This window comes from Chamaea fasciata, unplaced genomic scaffold, assembly GCF_029207755.1.
Source record: "Chamaea fasciata isolate MVZ Bird 193981 ecotype frontalis unplaced genomic scaffold, bChaFas1.0.hap1 SCAF_1, whole genome shotgun sequence".
NCBI classification, from domain to species: Eukaryota; Metazoa; Chordata; class Aves; order Passeriformes; family Sylviidae; genus Chamaea; species Chamaea fasciata.
The window spans coordinates 83334880-83354461 of record NW_027094086.1 but is presented as its reverse complement, the minus strand read 5'-3'; the positions used below and the strand labels follow the sequence as shown (position 1 = coordinate 83354461).

Below are 19582 nucleotides of genomic sequence, written 5' to 3'. Positions count from 1 at the left end.
CCCAGGAGTTCATATTTTAATAGCAAAGACTAGCACCCCCACAAACAAAACAAAATCTGAATACCACTCCACCCTTTTTCTTTTATACTGTCATTGTTTAAGAACATAAACAACTTCCCTGATGGTGGGGATCAGTGTAAAGGGGAAATGCCTTAGAAGCCCGTCAAAGAATTGCATGCCCTCTCTCTCATCTAGTGAACATTTCAAGGCTTTTTCTTGTACCACAGAAATGTGAGTAAAGAAGGAAAATTAAGCTGTATCTCTCATCCTGTGGGTCAGATTGCCCAGGTCACCAGCACCGTCACTTTATATGAAGCCTATTTCTACCAGAGTAGAGGTGCTCTGAAAGAGCCTGTCCCTCAGCCCTTCTGGAAATACAGGCAGAGAAGTATCTACTTTCTTGCACAAGCCACTGAGCTCATCAGTCTTGTGGCAATAAGACTTTACTGGGTGGACAGAGAGATTTGAGGGAAATTTCAGATTCATAAGCCTGTGAAATTTAGGCAGGAATCTTTAGATGTGTCCCAACAATCCTCATTCTTGTCCCACTGAAGACCAGCTCCCTTTGTGGGAGCTCTTGAACCACCTGCATTTTGGCAGTGTGTTTTGCTGCCTGCAGTCTGTAAAGGTATCTCTCTCTCTCTCTCTCTGCCCAACGTGTAAAAATCATGTTTACTCTACCAGCCTGTAGAGTACTTTGGATCAGGGGGAAAAAAAAATCACAGTTTTTTTGAAGAAAAAAAAAAAAAAAAAAAAAAGAAAAAAAAAGAAAACAACATAGAATTTTTACCTTCTTGCCTGAAGAGGTTAAATGAAGAAGACAACAGCTGAGTTCTGGAGCACGTTCCTGTGAATACTGTGTTTAAAAAAGTCTCCCACTCTCTTGGGGGAAAGTTCAGCCTCTAACCAATAACTGCTGGTAGTAGCACCTTGCTGTTTAATGCAAATGCTATCACCATGAAGTTTCCCCACAGAAGAATGGGAAACCTATATCTAGCAATATGTTATTAGCATTTCTCTCAAGCTGCCCAACAAGTCTGGCAGGCAATATCTGCTGGCAACATCTCCTGATTGCAATGCCAAGTCACTCTCAGCTGGAAAACTAGTCATTAACCCTAAGAAGACCCATGACTGCACTGCTGTGCTTAGTCCCTTTCAAATTTTGATGGGGTCTGGCCTGGACAAAGGTGTGTGCAAGGTTCATGCCAAGATTGTTTGGAGCTGAGCTTGCTTGCAGACATAGAGCAAATGAATGGGAAATGCATGAGCTTTATGTTGCCTACAGCCATCTCTCCCTCTCAGGTAAGGAGTTGGCTTTATGTGCATGGAAGTAGCTTAATTAGAGAAGGGAAGAAGTATTTCCTTGAACTGTAACAGGAATCCCCAGCCAGGGGGTATTCTTTTAAATCACTGGTGTTAAGAATAAAAGAAGGCCAGAAGTGGTTGATCACTGAGGTTAAGTCTCCAGCATGAAGTGAAAAGGGAATAAAAAGATGGGAAGCATGGAGCTGCACTAGCACAGTGTTTGATCTCTAATCAGCACTACTGAACTCAGCTGCAACACTGGATTATGGCAGCTGGACTCAGAGATCAGAGTTAAACTAGGGTTGTATATGGCTTTGCAACACCGAAAATTTTGTATCTTTTCTTTCTCACCTCTTCTTTCTTCCTACAAAGCATAAAACTGGCTTTGAATTCATAGGATACTTATGCAATCAAATGGGGTAAGCAGGAAAGAGGAAGCAGGCTCCCCAGCACCATCTTTCCCTACCCACACTTTCCTTCTAGTGCAAAAGCTGGACCACCCTCTTCTTTAGGCACAGCACCATCCAGCTTTGCTGTTCCCCACTCCTCTGCCAAGGTCTCAGCCCCGTTGGCCAAGCCCCAGTGCTCCAGTGCCCATCTGAAAACAGGAATGCATTAGCAATACAAGATACATAAAATGACTATTCTCATTACTTTTGTTCTTTTCCTTGTTTTTTTCCCGTCCATTTGCCATTCATTTTCTGGTTTCTGTTTTTCCTTCCTGCATGTTTCTGTAGTACTCCTTAGTCTTCCTTGTCAGTTCTTTCTTTCTCTATTTTAAAATTTGTTTATTTATGAATGTTGCCTTACCTTGTATGTTCTGATGCTTTTCTAGTCCAAGCTTCTTTTCAGTGTCAAACTAAGTATTTTTGAGCACCTTGCAATACTTTCCTTCTTCCAGTTTCTGTGCTTTCTTCCTTCCTCCTGTATTGACATCATTCCTCCACTGATTTATTTTGCTTGCTCTGTCATATATTCCCTCAGAGCTTCCCTGACATCCGCTTAACTGCTTCACCTCAGGAAATGTCAATGTAGGTGCAAATTCTGTCTTTTCTGGGCCCTTAGGACAGTATATTCACAAAAAAGTACTGCTTTTCCAGTGGGGCCAATTTGCCCTAAGTTGCATTTTTCAAGTTTCAGAACTTCCCTACAAACCACTTTTGCTACCACAAGACATTAAGATGTGTCCCTCCTCAACCAAATGCTGGGAGTAAGGAGTGGGCAGTGACTGTGCGGGTGAGCAAGTGATGAGGTAAGCAGGCACATAGACCTGCAGTTTGCAATTACCTGCCAAAGCCAGCCACAGCTTGCTGTTTTCCATCAGGGGCATCATCCCTCACTGGATAGTAATGCCCTGTTGAAAGGTGAGGTGGAGCACCTTGTCAATCTGAGCAAGTCCTCAGCTATGCTCACTCTCTCCATTGTAACCAACACCTTCCAGCACGTAAGAGTTCCTACACACAAACTCCCACACACATTTTCCCATCTCCTCCCGTGCAATTTCTTAGCCAAGGCCCAGAGGCCAGAAATGGCTAGAATGAAAATAACAGACTGTAACGTGCTTTCTCACAGCAGCAGGAACCTCGTGGATACTTCTCCTTCACGTGCTGCTAGGTGGAAAACCTTCACACTGGGACTGGCAGAGAGAAGAGGCAGAAGTGAAAAATGACCCTGAGGTTTTCATGGGCAAGCCACCCTGTTCACCAATGACCAATAAGAGGGTTTGCTTTATGTGGGCCAAGACAGCTTTGTATCTCTAACATCTGCTTGCCTTGCACAGGCTGGGATACCTTGGAATTAGTCAGGAGGTGGAGAATTACAGACCCCACCCTGAAGCAGTGTTTCTCTCTGCTTTCATGGGATAACCCTTCCTGGCCAAGCTTTCACAAGGAGAAGAATGCTGTCATAAATTTGTGCTTTTATAAATTGGATATGCCAAATGCTCTTATCAGCATTTAAACAGACTACAGCCTCCATTAAATGAAGACTGGCTCCTGAACTGGAATGTTTTCAGAACCTGAAAAAGTTGAGAAAGCAATGTCTGAGCTTTTCTCCTTTAGGAAATCTCATCCAGGAAGGAAAAAAGGGTTGGGACAATCTGCCAGAGGTTTTCATCAGTCTAGCAGACCAGCAGAGCTGTAGCAATATGTGTGAAATGGCCTACTGGACAACTGGAACCACCTGGCAAACAGTCAGAGCCCAAACACAAACTGTACAGACAGAGGCAACCTGTCCCTCTTCTCTATGCATAGACTGCCTGTGCAGCTGCTTAGCCATCACCCCCATGCACAATGTCCTGACCCACCTCCTGCAGCAGAACCAGTAGAAGCCACAATGACCACAGCCCTGGATACATCTGACCCCAGCTGCCAGAGCAGATGAGACAATGATGGGGTGTATCAATCATTACCAGTCATTCAGGTTTCACTGAAGTTGAGCCAGTAAAGATCTTTGCATCTAAGTCCTTCTCAGACAGGATGGGCTCACATTAATTGTTGTGGGTTTTATTTTTCTGAGCACTATCCTTGTGTCAAAATATCAGTGAAGACCCCCAGAAATCAGCAAGGTCTCACCTCCCATTGTTTTTGATCCAAGTTAATCTCCTCAATAGCCTCAAAAATATGGGCCAAAGACCCCAGTTAACCCTCTGACATTAAAATACATTAGAAACCATTAAAGGTCCTTGGAGGGGACTACTGAGTCATTGTCACTAAAGCTTCTCATGGGTTGTTAAGTTCAAGAATCAAAACAGAACTCCCGTCTCTAAATTCACAATAACCAGTGCTCTGATGTGGAAACTATGCATATTAGGGTTTGCTGTATATTCTCATTTAGAGATCTCCTTCCAGTTTCTTTTGGACCTCAGGCACCAAAAGGATTTCTCAGTAAACTGTTTCCATCTTTTGAGGATACATAATTGAATTCTGCATGTATCCTGAACACCTCGTAACATAGTCCTTACTGGGAACTATCACCTTGTAGCTCAGAAGGGCAATCCAGACATTCACTTAGTTGCTTTTTTTGTTATTTTGACTTTGTGGCCTAAGTGAATCTGCTTATTTCCATTCCTATAATTTATTGGAAGTCAGGCATGAACACCGACACTGTCAATGAACACACAGACTGACACTAGAGGTATTGTACATTTGACACAGGTTTTATAGTGTTTTATTCTGAACAGTAATTAGGTAAATGGGTACTGAACATATGCAGCAGGCAGCCTTTAGATAGAAATTAAATCTGAATACCATAATCTCATGTGGAATTTGAAGACTAGTAATTACAATGTTAATTTCACTGAAGTTGAAGTCCTTATTTCTTTTTCAGGCTTTAGAGATTAAGAAACTGTGAGGAGTTTCCTTAATGCTAAATCCAGAAATGGCAGATAATCTGTGCATGAGAAATGTGGCACTTCCAGTATTAATCCAACTGTGTTGTATCCTTGATTTGCATATTGTTCTTTTCCTTAGGGCATATACAACAAGGTTTGTCGCAGCTGCAGTCAACTTGTCCCATCTTCCAAGGCTGAAGGGAATGAGTCAAAAAAGGCCACACAGCAGAGTTCAACTCCCCCCAGTCTGGGAACTTCATGCTGAAGTGTCTTCTGGGGACACACACTGTCCCCTGATTTTTGCCTCTGGCGTCCACAGGCCTCAAGTGTGGCTGCTGTTTCACAGATGCAAATTTTGATGCCAGCCTGAACTGTTGTAGCTATGCTGCAGAACTCGTGCACTGCTGCACTGGGTGCTGGCAGGGTCTGGTAGGGCACCCTGGGCCACCAGAGTGTGGCCAGTTACAGGGGGAGAGCTATCATACCACATGTCCACATTTCCCCTTTTCAGCATTAGTAATCCAGGGAGTGTGAGTCACAAGGGAGAGAGGTTTCACTAGGGAGCAGGAATGCAGCTCTTCCTCCTGGAGCCCTTTACAGCTCCTGGGCTATCTTAAATGAGGCTCTCAGTTCACTTCATTTGGGGAAAAAAGTATCACAGAGGAACAAAATGTTCTTGTTGCTGGAGCTGGGATACTTCTCAATAAAATACAGTGTGTTCTTCACAGTGGAAATTATTCCGCTAAAGAGGAGGAAACAAAAGGAGAGAAACTAGTTCTGCTGCATATGTAGAGTACATTGTATTACTCAGCCAATATATGAACCTCATAGATTTCCTTTAGAAGGTGAGAGTCAGGAAGAAAAGCTTTATAGGAGTGTGCACCACTAAAAATGTAATTGTGCTTTTTTGTAATGAACATGCCTCGCTTAAGGAGAACAGAATCGGCCTGAAAGAATCACGTTGCGAGTTTTGTTGTGTCGAAACAAAAAGATAAATGGATGGTCAGCTTTAAATTCATCTTTGTGCTGCAGAATCCGATATCCTGGTACCTCTCGGGAGTCGCCACCTTGTTCATTTACTTCCAAGGAGACTTTATGGATGATCTTTGACACGACAACACCTTTTGTCTCACACATCTCAGAGAAATCTGATGCACTTTCGTTGAAGATATTTGTCATTCCTAGGCTTTCCAGGAGTGGCTTCAGGTCATAATCACCTTCCACACTGAACTTTGGAAGAAATACATTCACTTTGGTGTTGGCCATCATGCTGGGATTCGTCCATTGTGATAATGTCTCAGGGGTCAGCGCCTTTTCCAGCTGAAAGCACAAACAAACAAAGGCAATTAGTGAGCAGTCCGAGGAAAGTGAAAGGAGAAAAAAAAGACCATTCCTGAACTCCTCACTCCCATCAAGCCTCCAAAAAATAAAGTCCAAAGGCAATTTTTGTATCTGAATTCACAACCATAGCATTCAGGCTTAACATACTCTCAGCTATATTGATTCAAGTATGATTTAATCCACAGGACAGGCCTCTGGAGGAACTCTTCTGCATGTGCACGCTCTGGCAAGCTTTTGATAAGCAATCACCTCAGCAGCCATATGAAAGAACCTGAGGAAGACAGTCCCTACCCAGGTTACACCTGGCCAACTGGCAGAGATCCAAAAGTCTTTATTCTTGGCCCTACAGAGTAATGAAATTGCTGGTGTTTGGGACACAAAATCCAAATCCAGAGCCTGATCTCAATCAAACATACAGCTGTTCAAGCAATTTTTTTAAAAATTGGAAAGGGAGGAGGCAGAATTTGGGGCCACAACAAATTGGTATCAGGAAAGGCCTCACTTGCATTTTATGATAGGTGTGTTCTGTAATTTACTCCAACATATAAAAGTATCTTACCACTGCAAAGACAGAATCTTTCTGCCTTTAAAAATTGTGGCCAGTTGCAGCAAATTACAAAGGCGACTTGAGTGATCATCAGTCTTTTAATCCTTAAGTAACTTTTAATTAATAGCTATTAATTAATATTATTAATTACTTAGTCCTTAATAAGCTTTGAAGAGGTGGAAATATGTTGTAAAATTTTCATAGAGAAATTGCATAAGAAATTATTGATCTTTAGGGAATGCCTTATTAATTTTCACATTTATGTGCAATTGTAATAAAAAATGGCTCATTTGCAGGCACCTCTACTCAAAATTAAAATTTGGAGAAGCTTAAGACCTTAGTAAAATAAATCATGGACACATGTCAGTTGAAAAAAAATGATAGCAGAAATAAGGGCACCTTCTGTTCTTTATGCTGTCTTCTGTGCACTCCCTGTCTAGAACAAAGCCTCATTTACAACCTTGCAATGGACACAGTAAAAATGATGATGCCACAAATATGAGAGGAGGAGCAGAGAAGCAGAATGAGACAGTAGATTCACATGAAAGTTACTTTTTTGTTTCCATATGCATTGCTTCTAAATGACAAAAACTTTCCATGAACATATGGCATTCTATGAGCTGTTTCCAAGGGAAGTATCATAGCAATTCTATTTTTTTCTCTCACCTTCTCCAAGCCAGTAGTCTCATCTTCAATCTCTTTGGGCAGCAGAATGAGCATGCTTATATGTTTGTTGAGGCATGGGAGCTCAAGGATGGCAACATTTAAGTCTTTTACATAGCCCAGGCAAAAAGTAGCTTCCAGATTCATCATCTGCACTGGTTTCGTTTCAGTCTGCAAAACACAGAGGAAACAATCTATCATTCCTTTTAATTTGCAAATAATATGGTGTCAGAGGAAAGTTTGTAAGCTTGCACAGAAGGGATGCATTGAGTTACCACCAGAGAAATTGTTGGCTTTCAAAGGTATTGAAAGCCGCAGTGAGAGACTCTATTGGCTTTTTACAGCAGGCAGCTTTCCAAAGAAAAGTAGAACGGAATTCTCCTTGATACATATGGGGGATGTGCCTTTAAAGTACAATTTATCTAATATTGGTGGCCCTTCTCGCCGTTTCACTGAGTGCTACCAACTACACTGTCTACAGGGCATTGTAATGCTAGCAAGTGTCAAGCACTGAGCACAGCTGTTGAAGGTCAAGCTGTTCATACCAAAAGCTGACATTTTGGTTCAGGAGTTGAAACATAATCAGAAGAAATTTCAGGCTTACCTAAATCTCTAAGTCTTTGATTTTGAATGAAACAAAACAGAACAGAACAAAACAAATCAACCACAAAACACTTAATTTCATAGGGAAGACTTTAAAACTGTTCTGTCCACATAAAAATGTTCAAAACTGAAATTCAGTAGAAAAATGTTACTTTAGGGGAAAAAAATCTTGAGATGTTTCACTTAAAAATTTAGTGTTGATTGTGTGACTTTAAAAACTTTTTTAGTTGGAACTATTGGCTGATGAGCTAATTTATGAATATTTTCAGTGACCCTAAACTCTGACTTTGCTTATGAATCTCTATTTATTATAGAGATGTATATATATTTGTGTATATATTTGGAACATAATCTCTTTATCTCACAAACGTTCTGCAGCTTTGTATCTTGGCTGTAAGTTGTCTGATTACAATATTCATCACTGGTCACAGACTCCAGAATGTACCAGCCACAGGTGATGCTCCCACTTGGACCTCATGGCTAAGCAGGACTGACATGCAGAGGGCTGCAGTCCTGAGCCTGAAGGGAAAGAGGGAGCCTGATGGGATGGCATCTCTGAAGAGGAAAACACAGGGCCAGGCACCTAAGGGATGTACTCAAAGAGGTGACAAAACTTTAAACATTTCACCAGCTCAAGAAATGCAATGTGCTTCACCTCTGCTGGTTTTTAGATGCAGCCCCTGGTACCTGCAACTTTCCAATCTCTTGGAAAAAGCTGCCCATGAGAATTTGCATCGCTTTGCAGACAATGGCTGCTTCTGACCACTTGTACTCAGATCATGTTGTCTAAACATACTCCCAGGGCAGTCTGGGACCCTTGCAACACTGTGTAATATTAGGTAGTCTAAGAATTCTATGGTAATCAGTATTTCTCATTTTCTCTTGTTGGGATTCCTTAGCTCAAAGTTTGCATTTTCATGAGAGGAAACAGTACCTTTCCCCCACCCCCCCACCCCCCCCCACCGGAACATACCTTGTTAACTTTAAAAGGACATTCTTTGATCTCTGCCTCTGGGAACTTCTTCATCCAGTTTGTGACAAAATAAGCTGCATTAACTAGAAGGATCTGAGTCTGGTCACTTACACTATCTTCATTCAAAACATTCTCCATTTTTCCTGTGAATGGGGTTAAGGTGGTTGTTAATACAACAATCCATTAGCAGTATATCAATTTCTTTAAGTGAATATGGTAACATTTCACTGAACTGAACACACTTGTGTCCTGCATCTCAGAGATAAAAGATTTTCTTTCTAATGGAAAATTTCAAAAATAAGCACTTACTTAAAATTGCAGCTTAATTTTTGATGTGGGGTTTGGGATCAAGGCAGATCTTCCAAATGACACATTTTGTTGGTTTATATCACATGTAATCAAAACTACATCTCCTGCTTTTGTTCAGTACCTTAAAGAAGGTGCTGAGTTTTCTGTGAAATTCAACAGATTTAAGTGAAAAAACACTTTGTCATTTGGAGAGCAAGACTTGAAGGGAAGTTTCAAATTAGCAGCTACTCTTTTCTAGACTGATATGAGAATAAAATAACCAGGATAACAAAAAAAAAAAAAAAAAAAACAAACCAAACAAAACAAAACAAAACAAAAAAAAAAAAAAAAACAAACAAAAAAAAAGCTGCTCTGATTACAGTTGATATCCAAATACCACTATAGACTTCAAAAGAGGATGTAAATGTCATGACTCACTCTCTCTGTTTTAGACTTGTTCAAGCACTGCCATAAATGACCCTGAATTGAGAGCACTGGGAAGGCAAGTCGTGTCTTGGGGCTGCACAGGCAGAGCGAGGTGTTTCCCCATGGAAGCCAGCCTGGGAAGGACGAGACTCGTGCATGGCGTTTCCATACTTGCACCACACGAGGGCAAGAGGTGGCAACCAACCCCAGGGCCACCTCTGCAGGGGTTTTCACAAGACTGCAAATGAGAGACTCACATCTGCTTGTGGCACCCTGGCTGGCAAAAGCAGCTGAAATATCAATTAACAGCCTGGAACTCAGAGTCCAACGAGTGCTTCCCATCACAATGAAGCTTTTGAAGGAATTAGAGGGTTCAATGTTTTGGTTTTACATGTTGTGATGCTCCACAGCCAGGACCTATCATTCTCCTAAACCATCCTGCTGCAGTCAAATGTGAGCAGCTTTCCCCAAGGCTAATGCAAGGTCAGTCTCACATTTCCACCTTCAGAAGTGCTGCAGCAGTGAAGTCAGTGCTGCTAATCCTCATGAATCCAAATAGTAGGCCTAGTCTTCTTTCACTGTGCATTTATGCCTAAAGAGGTGTCACAAGGATAAAGATCTTTCTCCAAAGAGGTAAACAGCATCCCCAAGGTTAAGCTATACCCACCATCAGTCAGCTCTGAAAGGGATTTGTTGATCTTTTCTCGAGTTTCCTCAGTTTTTTCTTTGAACTCCACTAATTCCAGTTCAGATGGAAAAGGTCTCTTTGTGGAGTTGACAAAGTCCTGGAAGACACAAGTAACCACAGTCATGCTTGGTTAAGTGTCATCGGGTAGTCGAGGAGTTCATTATTATTTAAGGAAAGCTATTAAACAACTCCAGGAGACAACAAGGATGTACACCTGCATCCAGAACATCACTCCCAAGGTCATCTTCAGACCAGTGGTGTTACATCAGCAGTTAAGGAACTTTGATATTGCAGGAGTGACCATGTTGCCAGAGTTTACAGGATAAAACAACCCTCAGTCCAGGCCTGAGCAAGGCTGAGATAGAGGCCACAGTCTGCTCCCATCACATCTGTCCTCACCAGGGAAGACACTTATTGCTCTGGGCCCTGGCCTTTGCTGTAGCAGAGGCTGAACAGCAGGTGATCTGATCACAGCATCACTGCAGCATGTTGAGTTTTCTGAAACACCTCTTTTAGGCCAATGTTATCTTTGCTTGGGACTCTACTCAAAGACAACTTTGGGGGGAAAAAACACACACACAGAGCGTTCTTCTCAGTTTTTTGCAAAGTTCATAAGTTAAAAAGCCAAACACCACCTTCTTCACTTGTGTTGCTTCAATAGTCAGGCTTCTGACTTCTCAGGCAGATTAAGAAAACTGAAGCTTATGCAGTAATTACTTGGGTGTGTGAACTGGACACACACTTGCACCACCAATTTTTTACACTGATTTTTCACTCATACTTGCAATGCAAAGACTTTGATGTGGCATGGAAGTTATGTTGCATTCAAAGCCAAACTTGCTACTGACCTAAAGCATATTAATGAAAGAATTAAAAGTGTTGTAAGAGTTGCACAGCTTGGAGTCAAGCAGCAGACTCATCAATCCTCCTACAAACCTTTATGGCAGCAGACAATATTATGCTGTTCATCATTTGAGTCCAGTCAACCAACAGCCAGAAGTACAAGAACTAATTTTAAATAACATTGCAGTCTGACACCATAATCCATCAAGATGATGGCCAAGCAATTCATAACACCAGAGTTTTTCTGCAGTACTTACTGTGGTAGGATTGAGAGACTTATCTACAAAGAGCCGTTTGACCATTTTCAGTGCAAAGAAAGAGCTGAGTTTGGAAACATCTGAAGTTATTGTTTGAAACCCAAAAGAAACATCTTTGACATCTTGTAAATGCAGCACCTGTTAAATGAACATGATAAAACACTAAGCCTCATCTTTTATTATTATTATTGTCTAGACATTCTTTACAGGTAAGCAAAAAATAATGCTAGTTTTTGTGAGCTGTTGCTTTTTGTATTTAAGCTAATGACAGAGCCTTTCATGGTTGTTACTCAAAAATCATTTATGTATTTGACATGCTAACATAAATTGAAAAACCCGATCCTACCAGAACTTTAACCAAACGCATTTCTTTCCTATGAGCAATCTAAAGAAACCAATAGAACTATTCATGCTAGTGATATGACTTACTAAAACTCCATAGTATAAAGTCATAATGTTTTTGCCAAACTCACATTCCCACTCAAAATCCTGAAGTTTTTAAGACAGATATGTGAGGGCCCCAGATAATCTCCTTTCTAGAAGTGGGCTACACCTTTAAAAATCTTGCCAGATCATCATGTTTTCTGCCTGCTGTGACTAATATATGACATCACATGACATTTCAGCAAAAACTGATCAGATAAAGATAACTGTGTTTGGTTTTGTAGACACAGTAGAACCGTGGGTAGGGCTGCTGACCCACACGTGGCCACTTTCCAACTCCTGGGAATGACAAGTCCAGTTCTAAGAAATACTGGGGTAATGAAGTCCTTGTTTGAAAATAACGCTATAAATAAGAATTAAACTTTTAATGCCTACTTATTACAGGATCTTTGATGGTGGCTCTTTCATTACAGAAAGCCTGTCCAACCCTCCTCACCTGCCTCAAATTCCCTTATGAGGCACAGCAGGCACTTGAGACCTTCTTTTCCTTTTGTACATCATACTGCTCTTTCTCTCAAAACACATCACAGCTTAACAGACAAAATTGCTGCTCTGCCTTGGTCACCCTTGTATGTCCTCCACTATCCTTGCTAGGTGGGAGCAGAAGGCAATAAACTCCCAACACAGTAGCAGCACAGCTCTCAAAAAACTCCATTTCCTTAGAAACACCTATCTCAACTTTTTTCCTTCTGTTCCAACAGTCTTATTTCTTTGCATGTTAAGTGCAGAAAGCTTCTGTGCCTGGGAACTAGGTTGGAGGGGAAAGCTACTACAGCTTCTCTACCCGGGAGAATTTTTGGCACAAGTTTGGTGACTGATGTTCCAGACTACAGGTGCCCATCTGGCTCCTTTTGTATCTAGTATTTAAAATCCAAGCACAAACTCAGGGGGAGGCAGAAGCCAGAATAGACAGGGAAAATAGGTGATATTACACTTAAAAGCATACCAAGCTCTCCTTAGCATCTGTAGTCAGCACTTTTTAAATATCACTAGAGAAATATGAAACACAAGTGCACTTGTGTAACAGAGCTCCACTTGTGGATGTGCAGGTTAACTTGTTATTATGGAATGGTTCAAAGCAAATTGCAGACACAAATGAAAACAAAATAAGGGCAGGGTAATATTTTTAACTTTCCCATCAGAAAGGCAACGCTTGAATTTTGAAATGGTGCGGGAGCTTCAGGGTACCATTTTAATTTTAATTTTTTTTTTAATTATGTGTGGAAAAATGTGCAGTGCTTACAAGATCCGTCCCTGAAAGTCTTCAAAGCCAGGTTGGGTAGGGTCTGGAGCAACCTGGTCTAGTGGAAGATGTCCCTGCCTGTGACAAGGGGATTGAAGGTCCCTTCCCACAGAAACCATTCTACGATTCTATGATTTTCAAGGACATATTGCTGTGCAGCTCTGTGAACTGCACAAGACTCCCTGTGGTATAAGTATGGGCACAGAAGGCTGTGCTCATGGGTGCTTTCAGTGAATGAGAAACTACATGGAGGAATTTCCAAAGGAGGGAAAATCCATTCAAATAAGTAGAGAGTCTTTCAGAGCCAGGTGATAATCAGCATACAAATGCATACTTAATTTGCATTTCATGCACCTTCAGGTAACTGCAGAAACCATGGGGACCCTCACTGGGACAAAAAGGATCCAGCTCAATCTCTGCTTACACAGAGGCAGCAGACAAGGCTGGAGGGCTGACTCCATGCTCCACAGGGTGAGCTCCATAAACTGATTGAATCAAGACTGCCATGCTGGATCATCATGCTGGAAACCCCTTGAACATTACCCACTGCTTGTAAGGAGAAATGTGGACGAAATTGTGCCCCTTCTACTGCACCCACCTCCTCTTCACAGTATTGTGGGAGAAAGGGGAAAACTCAGTAACAAGGCTGCTACACATACCTGCTGCTGACACCAATGGCAAAATAATTTTCAATTCTGTAAAGCTAAGAATTCTTGAATAATGAAAAAACAGTTATCTAGAAAATGCAGTGATCTGGACAGTGACTCATAAGCACAAACACTCTGCTAAAAGGAGACAAGGCTTTAATGCTTATAAGGACTCTGCTATGTCCACTTCCACCTTATACATGCCTGTAAAGATTTTTCTCTAAGACAGAGTTTCACCCTTTTGTTGTGCAGAGCCATGGAGTGTGGAACCATTCAAGAAATTTGGACGGATGGTTTGAAATCTATCTTACAAAGGAACCAGACATCCAGGAGAAAGTTAACAAGAGTTAATAAGAAGACACCTACAACAGCCATATAGTTTTGCAGCCACAGAACAGGTTGCTGACAGCTTACCTGTTTCATCTGGTCTGCAGTATCACCTTTCGTAGCTTTATACGCCAGAGCCAAAGATGTTGAGGTACATAGTGGGGAAAAAATAATGTTGGCTGTTTTGTCCTTCTCGCATAGCTTTTTGAACATATCAACTGCAAAGGCAGTGTTTGCTAGTTGCAGAGCGTCCATTGTCATCCTGAAATGGAAAAGGGAAAAAGAGAGAGGACTCAGGTTGTAATTCTAGTTCCTGCTGTGGTGGGGATGGGTCAAAGCACTGAGGAGAGGAGAGGTTCAGTAATAGCCATCATGTTCAAGTGACAGCAGGCAACGCCATGTGTCATGTAGAGCAAGTATTATCAGAAACACTTGAGAAAATCTGTGTGGGTCAGGGCGACCCACACACACTGAGTCAAATTGGAACACATACGAATTTAATCAGTTTTTAATTGATACTCTTAAAATGTGCAAACTCAGAAGGTAATTCACCTATGCTCTGGGCTCTCTTGGCTCTCAGACAGGTCTTTAATGGTCTCATAACTTCTCTATCTCTTGCTTCATGGCTAATTGTCCATTAGACCTTTAGCTTTGGTACATGTCCATCCTCTCGGGGTTGATCCCCATTGTATCTGGCTTTGCTAGAAGTCTCTAGAAAGCTGCCTGGTCCTGTGCATTGAGATTATTTTAGAAACTTAAAGGAGGCCTTCTAAAAAATATTGGTGTGCCCATCCATCACTTACACTGTTTTAACTCAAAGGTTTTCCCAGACACTCTAAGTAACTGCAGTTGCCACAGGGCTGTTACATGACCTGTGCAGTCAGGAAAGGCAAGGCACAGTTGTTCCTGTCCATGCTCTGGGAAAGCCAGAGACTATTCCCATCTTGCAAGGCTGCTTTCACATACCGAAAGTTGCACTTTAGTCTAAGCACATTTGTGTAGATTCAAGCCAAGAAGGGTGAACCCCAGAATTTCTGTCAATAGCACAAGTCTGGCTTTAGACCAGCAATTACACAGAAGATGACCGCTTTGGCATAGTGAATTTCACAATTACTATGCCTCCAACACCACGTATCCCTAAAAAAAAAGGAAACTGTTAAAATTAGTGCTAAACAGCTCCATCTAAGCAATGGACAGAGACAGAAAGGAAATGTAAATTTTTGCATGTGTTGTGCTGCCCAAATGTAGCCGAACATCTGACACTATTGCACAGAGACACTCTAGAGCAGCTGTAGTACTTGACAGTAGTAATGACTTCCAAATAATTTGTGGTAGTTTTAAATTTTTATAATTATTTTTTGTGGGAGTAACAGAACAGGGACATCATTTGCCCACAACGCGGTAAAGAAAACAATTTTATTTACTCGTAAGGCCTGTTTGACTACAGAAGGCCTTTAACAAAATAAATGCCTTCATTTTCATTTTAATTAACTTGGATCTACTAGGTAAGTCAATTGTTTTACATGACAACTAGTTTGTTTTGGGCTAAAAGATGGAGTATAAAAGGTTAGTGAAATGCACTGCATTTAATCAAGTTTTTAAAAAAAGATACACTGGCATTAAACCAAGGCTTTTTAAGTTGGCATTAGAAAAGCACACCTAACCAGCCCTGCACTCTTGCAAAATGTTCTGACTGTTGGCGTTAGCAACAAACTGTTTGCTAACAAATCCCCTCCCACTGAGGGAAGAAAAAAAAAAACAAAAAAACCAAGAAAAAGAGTTCATCTTGAAGACAGCAAACACCGAACATATTTCATTGGAGAAAGTTATCCCCACGTGAAAATACAGAGGAGTATGCTTTGCAGCATCCAGAGGTTTTGTCAGACTGGGAATTCAGAATGGGTCTGATTGAACTTTTCTCTCTTCCAGTACTCTGGCAGTCTCTGGCAGCTGCTTGGTAAAGAGAAATTTTCCATAAGAGATTCCATTTTACAGCATCAGCAGGCATCGAGCTGATGTCACATCAAGGCACAGGAAACGTCTCAGAGATCATTTGGGTGTAAAGAGAGGACCAAGTGCCAGCCTAGCACACCAACCATCCACCTCGTTTATGTAGACAATTTCTCAGGCATGAAAGCAACTAATTACCAGAAAAGTCAAGCTTTTAAGGGAAAAGAGCTTTAGGCAGGACAGTGGCAAAAGACAAGAACAAGTTTGAAGGACTGAGACTGGTGAAGAGGGAGTAACTTGGAACAACAGGGCAAAGAAGAAAACATAAAATCATTCCTTAAAATGCCTTCTTGCAATTGCTCATCATAAATGTGCTCTTTTGTGCTTGTGCATGTCTTTAAAAAATTCCCCAGCATAGGCTACCTACCTTATATTTTCTATTAACTCAACCATTCTCACACAAACCCACAATACACTCCTATACTTGTCTCTGCTTCTCACTCTCTCTGCTCCACCCCACACCAGCACCACCCTCCAAAATTGAAGACTTGGGGCAAGTATTAACTTCACAGGTATTTCTTACTGAGGAACTGGTGGAAAATTACCCAGGGAACCAAGAATGCGTCATTCAGTAAACATCTACCCTCAAAAAGACAAATCATGCAAAAAATCTTATGAGTCATGCACCTGAAAAAAAAAAATTGTTAATAGAGTATATTATTTAGTATTACTTGGCATGATATTGTCCTATTCAGGGCTCCGGATCTTCCTTACAGGATAAAAATCAATATGAAATCATAACCAATTAAAAATACCCCTTGCTCCTTTCTGGCTTAATGTTAACTTTGAGATGTAGATGTGCTACCTGTGTTTCACTTCCTTGGGTTGCAAGACATTCAGAGTAATAGAATAAAATAGGACATTTTACATAATTGAATTAAATTCTTCTTCCTTATGCCAGTTAAAAGCTGCTCTGACCTCATTAGTATCTCTGACACTATTCATGTTGGATCATTTTTTGTGAAGTTTCAATGTTTATTTTCAGTGAGCGAAACAGGAGGTATTTCATGGTAGACTTTTTATGTACTTTTGTTCACTCAGTAACTGCTCAAAGCTTCTCTGGAGGAGAGTGAAACTGTTTCTGATAGTGGCAAAGCTCTCCATTTTAATTTCTTTATTTTAATGATACAATTAAAATAAGGACAATTCAGAACATTTTGTTGAAAAAAAAAGCTCAGTTGCACCCTTAACCTTGAATGACTGGCTGGACAGCAAAGAATAATCTCTATTCCACCGTTTATTCAACTGGTCAGTCAGTTTTTTATTCTTCATTTATTAATTTCTATTCTATTACAACATTCATATTACAGAAAAGAATTTATAGTATTGAATATTAAAAAATCTTAGATCTCTTTAAAGCCTTGAGCATCTCAAGCCTTGCAAGTCCAGTAAAGCCAGTTCCAGGCAAGTGAGAAGGGTTGAGGCTCCCAGTGAGAGGAAAGCCCATTACCTGCCTATTAACAGTCTCAGAAATCAGAGTAGCTCCTGAGTCAGTAATCACAGGGAACCCTCAAACAGGGAGGAGTCAAAAAACTGAAAATGAAATTTTAAAAAGGCCTGCCGCATGGATTCTTATTGGGTCCCTCCTTTCCCAGGAAAGCAGGATGTCAGCATTTCCAGAAAGGCCTAGAGTAGTGGGGCATCTTCTAAGTACTTGAAGCTTGAGATCCACCCAATTTTATTTAAAACTGTGACAGTCACAGCATGAAAGAAACATTTTCAGATGCAGAATGGAGCTGAAAGGCTACAGAACTAGTTCAGAAAAACCTGATTTAAACTTGTTTATTGGTATAAGACATCATTTTTGCTTAGTCACTCTTGGATTCAACAGCTACAACAAATCCCCCCCCCAAAAAAAACAACAGAGAGGATTTTTTACTATCTGCTTACTAAGGGAAAATCTAAATAGAACTTATATTTAAAAATATAATCACAAGAATAGCAACTTCTGTGTGCAAATGTGTGACAAGTCAAGTTAGTTGTAATGTAGGAATAGTCCGATAAAGCAGAACAAGTATTTATTTTATCCTTGTCTCAGTTAAGCAGTCTTTCCAGAAGAAGATACCTGTGGCAGATAAAACACAGACAATGCTAGCCATCCAGAGCTGAGGGGTACATTGGGTTTATATTTCAGGAGCTGTGTGTGCCAGTGCTGTAGTCTCTCCAGTCCAAACAAAATTCCAAGAGGATGAATTATGTGAAACAACCCACACGCAAATATCACAAGTGAGGCATTAATATTGAAACTAGATCAAGAGTTTAACATGATCCCACTTCAGTTCTTACTCAGCAAACACAAGATATAAAGGAAGTAAAAGGTTTCTGTGAGCCTTTTCTTCTTCTACAGAAATGACAACTCTCCACCTGACAAACCACCTGGATTAAAAAACAAGGACACAATTTCCTCTGAACAGACATTGAGGAATGCTCGATATCAGACTGATGTGGGACCAGAGCACCTCATATAGCTGAGGGAAAAGCACTGTCAGCAACATAGCAGGGAAAGTCACTCCAGGAAGGAAAGAGAAACAAGCCACTGCAATGTGCTTTGTTGTACTTCAATGGCCAATGAACTCTTCAAAACTAAATGGTCGCACTGAAAATAAATTTGTATTTACTAAGCCTAAGCTCCTGTCCTTCACTTTAGACAAGTGTGGGTTAGTCATTTGGTTTTTAACTCGGATCAAACAGAGTGGAGCGTACACACCTCTGCAGAAAACGAGAAGAATATTCCTCTCTAACAAAGGCTTACAAACCAATCTAAATCCTACTTTGGCACAAGGAGGATTTTCATGGCATCATACACAACCTGCTTTTTCTGATATAGGAATAGCCATTTGCAATAAACCACCATATTTTAATAATTTCTAACACCCTTGCTGTCTCACCTGCCAGACCTTTTTCAGTGCTTCCAATGAATCCTTTGAAAAAGAAAGAAATCTAGCATAGCAATTGCCACAGTTTTGAAGTGAAACCAAAACACTGTGGTTTGGGAAGGCAAAAAAGCTTCTTTATTCCACGTGTACATTTTTTGTACAAATTTCCTTATCCCACTCCCTCCACGCAATTATGTTTCACATAAGAGATTTGCTAACTATTAGCTCAGCATAAATTAAAGTATCAGAGAAAGAAAAAAGCTGTACTTACTTTGCAAGGCTATAATCCTGGTAAACGAATCAATGAAGTGAGCACAGCACAAAGAACCAGCTGCCCGTTCTGAAACCTTGCTGAGCAGAAGACTATGTTACTTGCCTACTCATTGACACCACTCCCACTTTCCCAACCTCAGTTTGTGCACACACACACACATTGCCTCTCACTCTTGCTTTTTTTTCCCCCTCCCTTAATCATTCTTCGTGGCAACTCCTACATTGGAGGAGCAAAATGATTCACACCAGAGTTGTCTTTGCCTGCCCAGCCACTGAAAACAACAACAAGCTGTGGCAGGAAAGAGCAGCCCTGTGTGTTGCCTTCAGCAAGCGCAGCACAAAAGGCACCAGACAAGAACGAATGAAGGAGCAAATGCAGGAGCTGACGAACAATTAGAAGACCTTCTCAACAAAACCAGCACTCCAAGAAACTCCAATTGAGATTACCACTATTTGCAGAAAAATTGTAATCGTGAAAAAGAGATCCAGAAGAAAAC

The 19582-nt window shown here is 40.9% G+C and overlaps 1 protein-coding gene across 1 annotated transcript; it reads right to left on the bottom strand.

Annotated features, from left to right (window-relative positions):
* Positions 1–4451: 4451 nt before the first annotated feature.
* SERPINB5 (serpin family B member 5) lies at positions 4452–19284 on the bottom strand. Its single transcript, XM_066186862.1, has 7 exons — positions 19084–19284; positions 14014–14188; positions 11266–11403; positions 10145–10262; positions 8764–8906; positions 7191–7358; positions 4452–5956 (listed from the first exon to the last, which is right to left on the bottom strand). The coding sequence occupies exons 2-7, from the start codon at positions 14185–14187 to the stop codon at positions 5564–5566; spliced, it is 1134 nt and encodes a 377-aa protein (XP_066042959.1). The 5' UTR covers position 14188; positions 19084–19284; the 3' UTR covers positions 4452–5563.
* Between the last annotated feature and the right edge of the window lie 298 nt (positions 19285–19582).